The sequence below is a fragment of the Calonectris borealis genome, chromosome Z (assembly GCF_964195595.1).
Source record: "Calonectris borealis chromosome Z, bCalBor7.hap1.2, whole genome shotgun sequence".
Classification (NCBI taxonomy): domain Eukaryota; kingdom Metazoa; phylum Chordata; class Aves; order Procellariiformes; family Procellariidae; genus Calonectris; species Calonectris borealis.
Genome location: NC_134352.1, coordinates 7597410 through 7612830, shown reverse-complemented (window position 1 = coordinate 7612830; position 15421 = coordinate 7597410). Strand labels below are relative to the sequence as shown.

The 15421-nt window shown below is 39.1% G+C and overlaps 1 protein-coding gene across 14 annotated transcripts in view; it reads right to left on the bottom strand.

The window, feature by feature from the left end:
* Positions 1 to 5148: 5148 nt before the first annotated feature.
* Positions 5149 to 15421, bottom strand: part of SSBP2 (single stranded DNA binding protein 2) — a 190681-nt gene continuing 180408 nt past the window's right edge. For all 14 annotated transcript variants that reach the window (XM_075136986.1, XM_075136979.1, XM_075136975.1 and 11 more), the window contains one exon: positions 5149 to 14324. In XM_075136986.1, the coding sequence (XP_074993087.1) occupies positions 14295 to 14324 (30 nt within the window). In that variant the 3' untranslated portion in view covers positions 5149 to 14294. The remainder of the gene's footprint in view (positions 14325 to 15421) is intronic.

The following is a 15421-nucleotide window of genomic DNA, read 5'->3' as shown; positions in this document are numbered from 1 at the left end:
ATACGTTTCTTCCATAACCTTAGTTATTCATGGAAAAAAAGGGTTTTTTTTTTTGACACAGCTTGTGAAAATACAACTAATTCTTGTAAAATGAAACTTTATTCTAAAATGTATCCAAAATTGCAAGACACAAGCACCATTAAACAGATAAATAGACATATATTTATGTACATAGAGCATCAAAACACAAAACAATTGTTAATATAATTCTTATACCATTTTAATGAGTATCCATCAATAAAACTTTACAATTTAAAGAAGACTTTTCAGTTGCAAAACAGTTGTAAAATCATATGTATAAATTATGTTTACTACAATTCCAATAACAGAGGCAAAGTAAAATACAAAAATAATAATCAATACTGCAAATTCAAATACAAAACCCAAAGTAATGCTGCACAGGTACATATGTACACTGGATGAATTCATGCAGCTAGGCAGTGCAACAAATTAACTGCTGAGTTTAACTTATCACAAAATGGAACCACCATGTCGGCAAAGAGAAGAAAATACATTTTTGTAATAAATCATAGTGCATTTTGAAGTTAGACTTTATAAAATGATTGTTGAGTGATATACTTCTAAAATTCCCCATGTGATCCGAGATTCCCCAACTCCTCTCCCACAAAATAAAATACAAATGACAAAAGCTAAAAAACCTGCTGTAGTACAGAGTCTGATGTACTGGTACCATCTTGTTTTTTTTATTCTCGGTATCAGACTTGTTTGCAAGTGTCCATGTCCGCAGGGACATGCGTTACTCCTTGCTACCAAAAGTAACTCTTTCATGCTCCAATGCTATCTCCATAAACTGAATCTCACACGATGCTTAGACTGCACTGGTTTAAAGAGACACAGCTGAGCCTTGAAAAAAGAACTCTTAAATCCCTGTGAAGTACAGAGAGAGAGTAAAACAGAGGATAGAGAGACCTCGTTATTCCTGAAGCTCCTACCCCTCATTGCTTTAATTACATAGACACAGATTGACATAAGAGGCTTTTATGGCTTGGATGAAATTTCTGCTAATTTGCTGGGCAAGCGCAAAGCCCATGTTTCCCCACAGGGCTTGCCTTTCACAGTGCAGAAGGCTACAGACTGTTTTGGTTGGTGAAAGGAAGCCTCAGGTAACTATATAGAAAAAGACTTCCGCGGTGAAAATGTGTTAGATAAAGAAACAAAATGAAGACAGAACCTCTTGAAAACTGTGATTTCTTGTGTAGCTGCGATACTAAAACATGGCTGTTCACCTTTCAGTTCTGCGTTGGTTGGTATATCATGAACATGTAGCTAAAACTGAGGTTCATACCTCATTGAATATTACCGGTTAAGTGTCAAAATTAGATGAGATACAATTACACAGTCTGACACTTTTTTCCTTAAAATCTCAAGTGATAAGCACGCTCAGTGTTTTCACTAGGAAGTTACTGCTAAAATGCTACATTTCTTTGCTGAGAAGACATCAATTTACAGCAGCCTGTAAACTACTGAAGAGTTGCTCTCTGCATCCTTTGTGCTTCCAAAACCCCCTTTCAAGCCATCATTAACTTTCAAGTTGATGGGAGTTTCAAGCAAAAAAGGGATGCAGAAAAACAGCTGTATTGGGTAAACAATGTAGCAATTTATACAGCAGCATTTCTAAATTTCCAGCATGCAAGCACGTGTAGAGAGAAGCTAAGAGACAGCATGCAGTGCAGTGATATGTCATTGTGCTTATGTCTGGTGAGAATACTATGGCATTTTCACCCAGGAAAACATAAACGTTAGCCCCAGAAGACTCAAATAGCCAGTATTAATGAAGCCATCCGCTACTATGTAGTAAAGAACACGCCAAAAGAGGGAAGAAGTTTTTCTGCTTGTAGCTTATAGATACTGAAGCTGAAGAGAATTACAAAGGCACAATACAAGCCTATATTTCTTGTAAATTATACATATTAATATATTTTTGCTCATACCACCTCAAGATACTGAATGGTAAAATAATAACTGAAGATACAAATGTCGATTGAAAGTGAAGCACTAAAAATAAATGATCGCTGGAGAAGATAGATAGCTCATTACTTGCTACATTTCTACCCTTCCTGCGTGGTGAGCTTGTCCACCTTTCCTCCATTGGCTGACAATACCCATCAAGGTATTCAAGAACACGGTGATCCACCGAGGAAACTGGAAGAGTGTCAGACGACAGACAGAATGGCTTTATGCATCTGAAAAGTTGTCAGTAGGTGGCTGCAACTGTTCTACCTTTGGCCCAGAATTCACTGAGAACCCAGAAACAAAAACTGGAAATTCATACCCATTTTCATGCAGAGATGAGGCTAAGATAATCCATGAAGATAACATTTTGGTTAAGTTTGGCACTCAAAATACGGAACAGCAGAGCAGGGATTGTACTAGCATATCATAAAAAACAATTCTCAATTTTTCTATTCATAGCTACACAAGATGCATATCATCTTCAACACGGAATGACTCACAACTCGGGAAATAAAGCAAATGTATCAATACCACTCCTGTTAAACTCACAAAAAAATTACACCCACTTTTGTGTGATGAAGTTGTACAGCAACTTGGAGGCAGCTGCTGTCTCAGGCCCAGCTGTGAGAATGTGGACACTTCATGAAGGTGAAAAGGTGCAAGTTACAACATTCGCATTTTTAAACTTCAGCTGTTCCTCAGCTCGCAACAAGAACTGGTACAACTGCTGTTATGATTTCGTACCGGCAGTTGATGAAGAAAGATATGAAGTTGAACTAGAATAAAGTAGGTGTATGGTGCAAGCCTGAGGTGGAACCTGCTATAAATGGGCTTTGCTACTCCACAGCAATGCTGCCTGCAAGGATCTGGTCTATCTGAAACTGGGTACTTTCCTCATCTCAAACCAGCATGTGAAATCATACACATTTACTGCAAGTTTACGAACCCTCCCCTCCCCCAAACTGCCATTACTACCTGTATTCTCACAATCCTAAATTAGGAGCTCCTAGATTTATTCCTTAAAACTCTCTGGAAAGGAATCTTTAGCCATCCCTAGAAAGTATGAACATCAATATCTTAGTTACAGCCTCACAGCTGAATTTAAAAGCAGCATACACTATTGCTGGTGTTGATTCATCTATGCAATGGTTTCTTCATGTGTTGCTTTCAATGAATGAATCAGTGCAGGCAAAGAGTGAGAGAGCCCACTTAACAAAAAAAGGTGAGGATGTCTAGGCGGGTGTAAACCTTCTAGAAACGTTCAAACAAGTTAGTTCAAGTTACACCTGTTTATAAAAAAAGAAGTAAAGATGAAGAAAATAGCAACTATGGACTAGAAATCTAGTGTTTGAGATTGAAGGATTCAGAAGCTCATCTGGAAGCTACTCAGATTCAGGTTCTTAGGAGCTGCATTATTCTCGCCCATAGCAGGCTCAGATAAATACGCTTTTGTGCATAGGGATGCGAAGCTAAATATAAACCCTTGGATTCATTCCACCTAACTGTAGGCCTTTAAAAGCGTGCAGGATTCATCAGTGGAGAGGGCAATTGATGCCATAATACAATCTTGTGGAGGCATGTCCTCTTCTGTCCCTCCTCTGACTTACAGAAGAGACCTAAGCTGGTAACTTTTAGGCAGCTAAAATTAGGGTAGGATGAATCAGGCCACAGCGTGGAGCAGAAACAAGTCTGATGTGATGGTAGAATATTACCATTACAAAACACAGTCTGTAATAGCCTTGTCTGAGGCTCCAACCCAGATAGGCTTTGTGGTTAGTGGCCCATACAATCCATGTCTTTGCAGCTCCCCAGTCTTGGAAGGAACTTTTTAAAGATAAAACAGTGAGGCTTGATTTTATGACCTTGTTTCCCTTGTTCGGTGCTTAGACAAGGCGGCTTCTCCAAACACCGGATTCCCGGAGCTGTGCCACACTGGCTGTCAGAGGCACTCTCAATATACAAATGAGGGGAGGCTCTCTCAATATACAAATGCACACAGGGTTGTATTTTGGTACAACAGAACTAACACCAGCAAACCTCTCAGCACTTCAACAGCTGTGGAAAATAGCTGTATATTTAAAAACGATTTTGAAAGAAGGGAAGCCTTCAGGGGCAGGTCTTTTTTTTGACATAGTCGAAGGGCTTCACATAAAGGTATATCTGTGGTACAACTTCTTCCAAGGGCTGCAGCTGGGATAGTTACAATCCCCCAAAGCAAGACCCTAAACCATTTGGAAAGGGATTGCTGTCAGGCAGCTTGTTGGACCTCTCATCAACACAGACTACTGCCCTTCTGAAACCATCCCAGAGGCTGCTTTTAAAAGTTACACACAAGGTCCGGAGAAGTTTGCAGTGGGAGTGGCTACTCATGCTAACACAACACTCACACACGTCCACGTATTTACGGTGCTGTGGGAATTCTGTATCGCCATGCTTTTGAACTCTTTCACTACGGCATGGATTGGCTCTTTGCGGTAGCGGTTGATAATGAAGACGAAGCACACACTGAGAAGAAATACAGCTGTTCTGAAACACACAAACTTTGTGATATCCCCAATATTATCAATATAAATGTTTAAGGTCAGAGGCAGTATCAAGCTTTGCATGTATTTTCTACATTAATATTTATATTGACAAATTTAATTCTTGCTAGTTTGGAAAATTACTGAGGTTTTCTTTACTTCCAAAGAGTGAACTGAACATTAGGTTCATTTATAATGTTCAAAGTCATTCTTTGTCTAAAATACACTGGCCTAATTGTTTAAATGTGACCTGCAAATACTTGGGATTATGGGATTGGGATTACCCTGTTGTTCCCTGTAAAGGGCTAAAGTGATCTGTAGAAACACTTTTTTTGACCTTAGAAATACAGGGAATTTATCTGCAGAGTGGCTTGGAAGGGTGAGGAACATTTATTGCAAGTACTTGAAGTCTTATGTAAAAGGGTGAAGGTGCAAAGTCACTAACAAAGACTGCCTTCATTCAAAAGATTAATCTAGTCATTTAAACTACCAATAAAAACAAATAAAACACAGAACTTACTTAAAATAATCCAAGTAAGAATCCCCTTCAATTTTCCCAGCTTTTTCACTTTTCCCATCACTGTCTTTCAGTCTAGACAGGACTTGAATTTCTGATGTCAGAAACCAGCAAAGAACATACACAGATTTTCAGGTTTTTCATAAAATACTAATAAAAAAAGAATCCAGAGTTCAAGAATTCAGATTATTTTTCTATCTTGATGAACAGACAAATAATTTAATTCTCTTTAAAACATTGCCTCACGTAAAGCCTGTTGACACAATACGGAGGCAGTGCTTTACCCCCTGCATACCTTTAGAGATGGGTTTCTGACGGATGCAGAAGTTTTTGGAAAAAGAGACACCAGAGGAAAAGCTTGTACGTCTTTGCTCACTTAGTGCAAGGAAGCCTGCAGGCTGGCGGGTCTCCCTGCGACGGTCCGCTGAGGTCCCGCAGCCTGCCTTTGCCAGGCAGCAAGAGGAGAGGCTTTCCCTCCCGTGCAGTTCCCTGCACAGGGGCTGATCTCTCCGGCTTGCAGGCACCTGCAGTTGGGAAGCATACGCTGCACACCCGGCACGGAGCCACGGAACGTGCCAACCTGCAGCTGCCTGTTGTCTGCTAAAATCCAACCCCGAGCTCTCAAAAAGAACATGAGCTGGGTTGAATTCTCTTACATTACATTTAATATTCCTGTAAATGGCTTATATATCTGCTGTTTGAAACAAATTCTGAAACCACTAAGCGTGCTTAACAAAGCTTTAACTATATGTGAACAGCAAGTTTTGAGGACAGAACAAGTACTGTTGCAGTATATAATACACATGGCTGTACAATCAAAAGCCACCTCTTGCTTCAAAACAAGAATTTACAGTAGTAAGCAATGGTGACAAGGTTTCTTACACAAAACCTACAAGAATTTACAGAATATGCATGGATCACTGAGGTTATAATGCCAGCAGTAGACTACACGAGTATCTTGTGCAATGTGAACAAAGTTGACAATAGTTTACCAATGCTTTAAGTAATTCACATAAATATGCTAACCCACCAGCTATCAAATCTTCCTCCTCTCCCCACCAGAAACAAGTGTTTGCCAGATGCGTGTACAGTAATCCATAAAAAAATTGATTTGTTTTTGTGGTTTTAGGCAAACATGCACAGAATAGATGCACTGCAACATTTTTGCAAGGGGATACTTGCCACAAAAAAAGCCCTCAAAATTGGTCTCTAAGCATATACGGCATTTTGATTCACACTTCTCCAATAGCCACTACAAGGCTAGAAAAGTTTATTGTATGGATGCTTTTTGTCCTGAAAAAAAAATTTACTTGATTCTCAACTAACAGAAAGCTCCAGCTTCCACTTTACTCATGCCACTCTTTCATGTCAGTATTTCAGCCCTAGTTTAGGAACTTTTATGCTCTTCCTTAACCATTAATCTAAATGTAAATCAAATCAAAACTAGGAGTTAATCAGAAACATGAGAATAGACCTGGGAAGAGCCTACACCTGCTTTTGAATGGCGTGGTTTTAGATGGCAATTCAGCAAACCCTGCTCTTCCGTTCTGCTAAATCCTTGGACACGCTCTGTGCTCCTGTTAGAGATGGACTCTGACATCCGCTGGGAAGGCACCTGCACTTTGCTCACCTGTAACAAAGGTGTGGCCCGAGGATATCCCAGCCCCTGGTCCACAACCTGCCTCCATCGAGAAACCCAACCTCGCTGCTGGGGTTCACAGACTCTGTAAGGTCGCACCTCTGCATTAAAAAAGAGAGCAGCTACTGAATCCTAGCTACCGGGTTTGTGCTAACAAGCTTTTCAAACTCTCCTAGTGAACGATAGCTTTAGTAAATTTCTACCTCAATGAAACACCCTCTATTTGGATTTTATTTTCCTCCCATCTGCCTGGCAAATACCAGCTTTTGTTTCAAGCTATCTTATGTCACTGTTAGAAATTATCTCGTCTAATGTGTGAGCCTGTGAGGCGCTAACTTTCCTGATCTCGAACAGTGAGAGCTCTCAGGATATTGCACTGCCACGCCTTATTTGTTGTTACGCTCAATCTCTCTAATGAAATAAACACTCTACAGTAGGGCTCTAGTCACAGATGTGAACAACTTTCTGTACGTCTGCTGGGCAAATTGTTCTTATTTTTGTGCGAAGATCTGGCATGGTACATTTAATGGGAAAATCCAAATGAGAGAGAAGAAAACATGAAGATTAAACAACAGAAATAAAGCCTACAAATATCCAGTTCATCCAGTTGATAATTTGGCTCCTCAAGGATCGGAGCAGTTGTTCCACAGCAATAAATCTTCATATCAAAAGCAATTACTGACGATTCACTCTATAGGCACAAACGTCGGTTTGGTCGTGGTTATTGTTATAATTCCCTCCTAATCTGAGGAACTGTATATATCTCTGTAACAGACCAAACTTCTAAACTGTATGGTCTATTTCCTAGTACACCCAGGGTACTGAGAAAATGCATCATCTTTCAAAATCCCCATGTTTTGTGCTGATTCCCTATGAAAACTGGTGCTAAGCTGCCAGAATTTTCTCTTAGCAAAATTAAGCTTCTTGTCTTGGCATTGTAAAGTCTTAAGGGAGCCCCAGACCTTACTGCAAGAAGAATTGTACAAGTTCTCAAGAGAACAGCGAGGTAGCGTATGAATACCTTGTTTCTGAGTGCACAGGTGGTGGATATATTATCCAGTCCTTAATTACCAGACCCTGTGAACAAGCCTGCTTGACCACTCGGTTACTCTTCTGAGAGATACAACCACAGAACCCTGCACAGCGAAGGGGCACCCTGAATCATTCACGAGACACAGTGAAAACAGAGAATAGGCAAATGAAATGAGTATTTGTGAATTAGGCTCTTACAAAGTCATATCTATGAGGTGTTAGGCAATCCACTTTTGGGGATGTGGAAGGAGCTTTCAGTATAAAGTCCAGCTGTATTATTCAGAGCAGCTAGGTAGTAAATCTTGGTTTGATCTGATTTCCCCAAAACCGTGTCTTTCAGCAAATATTTATGATGCTGAATTCAAATAAATTAAAAAAAAAGGTAATCTGTTTTCTCAATTTCTTTTGCACATTGAAATTAAATAGTGGCTAGAAAGTGACCATTTCAAATTATAACTGAAAATGGCGTTTTTATTAAATGTGAAAACATGTACCCAAGAAAACCTTTATACATTTTTATGGCAAGTTTTCCCATTACATGAGAGGCTTTCTTACATATTTAAGCTTAAATGAAGAACAGTGACCAAACAGAATTTGGACTAAAATCGCAAAGCTGTTAGCTATGTTGAGGGAACTATGGCTGCACAGTAGAAAACAAGATGGAAGGACAAGTTCACAAAAATAGCTCATGTAGGCGTGAACAATGCTCTAATAAAATAAGAAACAGAAGAAAGCCAAATCTGTTCTGCGTATCAGTACTAGATACATAAACATGGCCCTACCTTGGTAAAATTTTTAAAATAATGTCTGTTTAGGGAAGACTTAATTTGAGTTTCTAGACTGTCCACGCTTGAGCGTGGTTTTAGCGTATTAGCAACCCCACTTTCCTGAAGGATACTACTTTATTCCTAAATCTGTTTAAAATTAACTATGTACAGGCTTTATTTCACACAAAAGTGAATCTGTTTGCAAGATCAGAGTTTCAATGTGCTGAGTAGATGATCCATTTATTTTCTCTAAATTTGTTACTGTAATTTGCTTCCAAGATAACAGCACTGGCAGACAATTTGCATGCATGCACTCAAAGCAGTATTTTAGATAAGGACTTTTTTCTTGTTTTTCAGGTTGAAACATCATTTTGGTAATTTCATCAGACCCTCTGTATTTTGCTCTATTTACTCAGTTTATATATCCACCAAATAACGTCCCGTCTCAGATAAATTATCAGGATGAAATCCTATAAAAAACCGACCTTATGTGAGTGGTTTCATCGAAGTTTGAGCAGGACAACTGGCAGGAGCAGCAGCGTATAGGACTGAGCCAGTAATGTCTGGGAAGTAGAGGAAGCTGCACATACTAAAATTTAAATCTAACTCATTTATCTCTGAGTATACTGATTTTTTATAGTTGTTTCATATCATTAAATCCTGAATTAGATCCTTAGTGTGATCACTTTGAAGAGAAATGAGCTCTTACTGTTGAAAGAGTTTTTTGGGTTTTATTTGAAAGATGTGCTTTGTCAGGATTCCCATCCTTAGGGCCCAAGCAAACCCAAGCGTGTTTGGGACAGGAGCCATGGTTATATCATCACTTAGAGTGAATTAAAGAAAAATGAATTTACCTGTACTGATCATTTTTTTAACATCGTTAAGCTCTATTTTACATTCTCCAAATGCAAAGCTGTAGGGTCAAATCTTGAAGAATCCAGTCCATATTTAGCAACCACAACAACAACAAAGAATCAGAGCTGTCTAGGAACAGGAGATAACACTTTAAATTAATTAACTGATCTGAGAAATAGAAATTGGTGCAACGTATATCAGCTGAAAATTCATTTTGACTGGTATAGGGAAAAAAAGAATAAAATGTTCAGCACTGAATATTGTAACAGCTGCTTCCCTCATTAAATTACCCATCTAATTCCAAATCATCTTTACAGGCAGTATTTCATTTGCTAGTCACAGAACAGGGGAAAATTAAAATTATTTTTAGCCAGTTCAAGAAGCTGTCCTTCTGACACATGAATTGCTGTCCATAAAGAAGCAAGATTCTATTCACTTCTTCCTAATTTGAATTATTTAAAATAAATAATTAGCCTACGTATTTCTTGCTGTGTATTCCCATTGCAAGGGAAAGTATCAGCTGGATATTTTGGGACATGGGGCATTTAATGCTGTATTAAGGGGAGCAGGCTGGTAAGTCTGAAAGTTGTTACGGTCTCGGAATACGTGACCCATTGGTGGTCTGGGCTCTGCAACCAGGCGGCTTCCAAACAAAAACCGGGAAATGGGACCTCAGCCACAGGCTGACGGACGACCCTCTGATCCGGGGACTGTCGCTCTGAGATGCCTCCGAGGCACATGCATGTCACTGGGCAGCATACGGTGCGTCAAAGACTCGACTCCAGTTATTGCCACGTTTTTCACATGGACCAAAGTCACTCCACAGTGGAGGCGGGGAACACGGAGTGCAACTGCAGTTCTTCCTCATGCTCAGGCAATTAAGAAAATAATGCAACCCATACATGCAAATATCCAGGTATTTTTTTAACGCACATGTCAGGCCACATGCTTTAAATGTGATTCATAGAGCTTCTTCCTTGCCCTAAACCCTGTTCTTGCCTATACAAGACTGAGACACGGAGATAAAATCTGAGTATGAATATTCCTTTTCGTAGGTTTATGCAGCAAGTAAAATACTGGTTTCACTGTGAAATTCACAAGTGAATCCCATTTCAGCTGATTTCTAGGAGGCCAGAATATTTGCCAGAGTTCTCGCAGTATGAGAGATCCATTACCCCCTATTTCTGCTACTCTAAGATTTCACCCCACTTCTGTTTTTAAAATTTGCCTTGCCTGAAAGACCCATTTACAGAATCATGATCTATTTATGTCTATATTAAAGAGAAAAACTATTTAAAAACCCAGTGTGGAAAAACTATCTTGCACCACTTAAAAGAAAATTCCTCCCACAGCTGGACAAGCTCTGACATTATTGATAATGCTGTTGCATAAGGACAGATATAAACAGCAGTTACATTACACACTGGTATCTAGGGCATTAGAAACATAAGCGGCAGTAAAAAGTTAGTGCTTGGAAATAGTCTGTCTTTCCACATTAATACTCTAGATATGATGAAAAACTTACAAGGTTTTATATGGAAAAGAAAGAAAACAAATGAACAAGCAAAAAGCTCTATGCATATTTAAAAAAACCCCAAAGGGATACTTATAATTTTAAGGTTGAGTATTTAGTACATAAGATCATTTTCTAATGGTTCAGCTGCAGAACCTATGTATGGTTATTATCACCTGATCTTACCAATGCATGTGTAAGTAACTTCACTCATGTACGTAAGCACAGGGATGTAAGCATTCCCTACAGAAAGCAAGATGATTAGATTTCCTTATACCTGATTAAAATTGCAACAATAAGATATGCTGTGAGTATTCAAGCAGATCTTCCAAATCTAAAATTTTGCAAGCTTGCACATCTTTTATTCTACCAGCCTGTGGGGCGATGAAGGTACGAGAAGTGCTGGACGTACCCCGTAACTTGCAATATCAGGGCACAGAATGACAGGCTACGAAAAGCAGGACCTGATCCTGTTCATTTTGAAGCCAGGAATGTATTTACTGAGATTAATGCTGCAGTATCAATGCAACAACGTTTAATGATATAAATGTTTTGGAAAAGAAATGGAAAGGGGAAACAAAGATATGCTGGCAGTAAGAAAAATTGTATAGAAGGGAGTTTGAAAGAACTGCAGAAGAAAAATTATGCGCCTGATAGGATGTTATGCTCTTTTATATATATCAGGATAACATCTTTTGATAATGATTTTCAATATGTGTTGGCAGTTTCATTTAAGGGGTTTCTTTGCCCAGGTTAATTTAATGGTCAGACTTTCATCCTCAACAGGTGCCTATAAGCTAAACTATTGCAGGTAATGCCAAATTCAGAAAGAAAAAAAACCCAGACTGAGTCTCTGATTAATACTAAGCCCCAATTCTGCTTAATTTTGCCAGAGCAAGACGCTCTAGCGTCGGCACGTGCTCTGTCTTGTAAGAGAGCCCTCCGTGATGCCACCACGGCCAGCTGTGGCATGCTCAATGGACACACTGCCTGCCTGCAGGAGCCCCAGCTTGGCATGGGACAGTACAGGGGGTTCCCCTGGAGATACACAACAGACCCCAGATGCACTCAATGGTTTAAGAGCTCACTCGAGGGCACACTTACCTGGTGCGTGGCACTTGATGCATAGTCCAGACGTACCCATCTACCTTAGTCCGGTAGCAGTGACATCATCTGACTGAAACTGGGCAGAAAAGAGTCCTAAAGTCCTTCTTAGAAGGCTACCAAGGATAAGTTAGATGTCAAATGCAGGCTGCAAGGACGCCTGGACTCTGCAGTGCTTGCGGGAGAAGCTGGGGTGCACTGGGGACATAGCCACTGAAACCAGTGGTATTAGTGACAACAGCGAAGGGTCTTAGGAAATTAGATCTGATTTTGTGTTTTTGTGACTCAAATCAATAGCAGGGTCTTCTAGCATCTTTTGAGACAGCAACAAAGTGTTTTCCAAAGATAAGCAAATGAATGCAACCTTCATAATCATTGGGAATAAAGTCCACAAAACCATATAATGACTATCTATCTAGTTTATGTTTACAGCTAATCAAAGTTGTTATTATTCCTAAAAAGTAATGCTACCAAAATCTTTGCTATTTTAACATAATTTTAAGCCTCCAAGAGTTTCATCTTTGAATAGCCCTAACAACAGAGTAAAAAGTGTTACATCTTTTTATTTTCATATATTATATATGTGTATATATATGTGTATATATTTATAATATATGTAAATAAAAATGAGTTAGGAGATTGCAGTATTCCTTACGCATCCCATTATGTGCAGCTACCACCACAATGAGCCCATTACATACACTTCTTTATCACAAGTTCATGAAAAAAATCTCCTTGCAAGACTTCATGGACATAACCATATCTCAGAACTCTCCTCCAATGTAAGTGGCTCTTCTATATGCAAAGTCCAAGGAGGGGACTTTGCTTTTTGTCTGTGGCATGAATTTTTGTTCAGCCACTTCGTGCCCGCATTGCTGATCATCAACCTGTTGATCGCTACACAACTGAAAACTCTTGTTTTCTTGGGGGAGCTGGAAGTCATTAGGAACTAAATGTACCATAATCTTGGTTTTAGAGCTTTGCCTGAAGAGATACGGGATTGCTTCCAGAAGCATTTCCTTTGCCTTTTCTCCATTTTATCCCCAGCTTTCATGTCTAATAGGCCGACCTCTTTATAAAATGGCCCAGACCTTTGTTCCTCTTCTGTTCATGGTAAAAGGCAAGACCCTCACAAGGCTAGTAGTCATAAAAAAGTTTACTCCATCATTTTGGCTCAAAAAAAAAAAAAAAGACTGCTTACTGGAAAGTTTTGGGGGAATTCATTCTAGTAGACGATGTGAAAAATACACACCCAAGTAGCAGGGTGACCTGATTTTCTGAATGGGCTTGGGAAATACTGTTTATAATTAGGACCATGGATTGTTACGATTCGGTTGAGAATCACTGAAAATGGGAAACATAGTAGTAAATTGTTAGAAAAGGTTTCGGTGATAAGGACTCTACTGTATTTCCACTAACTACCTCGCCTACGGAAGATCATGCTAAATAGAAAACTCATTTCCGAGGGCAGAAGAAGCCCTGACACTTTATTGCTAGATTCTATAGCAATTGGAGCTCACTTACAGTAACCTTATAGTACTCTATATAAACTGAGAAGCTTGTATCAAATTCAGGCTTCCATTTAAAATAGATATTGCAGATATTAGGCTTCAATTAAAGAAGAAAAATAACCTTCAGTGCTTCTTTTTTTAAAGGCAAAGTATAAAAAAAAAATCACCAAATTAGGTGAAAATTATTAAATTTCTCAAAAAAATTAAGATGAGCTTTCTTCTATTTCTTGAGACAGTACAGTTTGTGATTCACAGGGTAACTGGTATCAAACACAAGTTAATGAAAGCTCTTATAAGCAATTTTATTCCTATCCATAATGGCAGACATTTACAAAATCAGAAGAATTTATCGTTTGAGTTCACCTTAAAAAATAACTTATAAAGCAGTGATATATGCAACATAAAACAGTTCAGGAGGGGAGAGGGAAAGCAAATTTTAATAATTAAAATGTAAACGTGAAGAAAAAAAAGAAGGAATAAAAGTCCCTACTTCTCATTTCTACTTAAGATGTCACGTGATAATATTTTACAATGTCCTGCGGGTCTATATATGTATGTGTGTATTTCTATGTCACACACACATACATATACATCAACCCACACATGTACATACACAGATAATTGTTTGCAGTTCCATCTTGGGCAGTTCTGTTACGCCACTCTTTACAGTTGTCTCAATCATGTTTGGGACCCACTGTCTTGACAAAACGGGGGGAGATGGTAGAAAAAAAAATGGTGGGTCTGATTGTGTCTGAGATCCTTTTGTTAAACTGTACACTGGGACGAATAATTTTCTTCTGCAGTAGCTCTCTGAAGAGGGCCAACTCACTGTGGTCTTCATGGCGAGACTTGTTAACGGATCACACACTCATTGTCATGCTAGGGGAGTACTGAAAAAAGAGGAATCCACATTTTAACAACCGTTTTTTCCCCCCAGGTAACTAAAGCCACTTCTGGACCACAGCAATGAGTTCCAATGTCAACACGCTGTTTGAACTTCCTCCTAAATTTGTACTGTAGCCTGTGCTAAGGCTGTAGTTCAATTTGTGGTATCATAACTTCTGTTATGCTTCTTTCGTTATGTAAAAATACAACTATTACTGATAAAGCCAACTCCCTTGAAGACTGTTTCGGTGTTACCTGGGTGGTGTGACGAACCAGTACTTCACTGATGCTTTCCAGAGGTTTTCTGGGTCAGTGTTGGCTTCTGGGGGGGTTTAGCCAGGCAGACGGCTAGTCTCAAGCAGACCAGCTGCATTCATGGTTGGCTGAATCACATAAATATTTTGGAGAGCTTTTTATTACTTTATGGAAAAAAGGGAATGAAGATATGTCTGAGTGGAATTAAACTAGGCTTTTTGGTCTGTATTATTGTGTCTTATCGATTTTAGGAGGCAAGCTGAATCAAGGATCAGCGGTCATTCTCCTTTATGTGAACCAAAAATTCAATCACCACATTACATTATTACTGTAACACAAACTGAACTGCAGCCCTTATACAAGCTATAGTTGCCCTCAACTTAGCAGTACTTCATTACAATAATCAATGGGACACCACAATGCCCAGAATAAGTGCATATCTATATGCCTAATTTGTTTTTAAAGTGAAAATTGCGGACTGCAGAAACACTTAATTTGGCCTAAAATCTTCTAAGTAGAAGAAAATGCTCAAATGCAAGAAGCGTTATGAAAACTGATACAAGAAACAGAAAGATAAATTTGCTTTTGCAAAAACAGATGCCATAAAAAACCTGCCAAAGCTAGAGTTTCAAGCTGGTCATTTCCAAGTGTCCAAGCATATTAGAAAAAGTATTTTGGATGGGTCTTCTGTGTCGTGTAAACTGCATAGAATGGACCACTTGGGTAAAGTCTGTTTTGTCCCATGCCAGGTCCCTGATGGTTTGTCTGTCCCATCATGTGCTGAGCGCTCCCCACAGTGGGTCAGCAAAGCCAGTAAGAACATGCTTAGCTGTAGCCAATGTCAGAG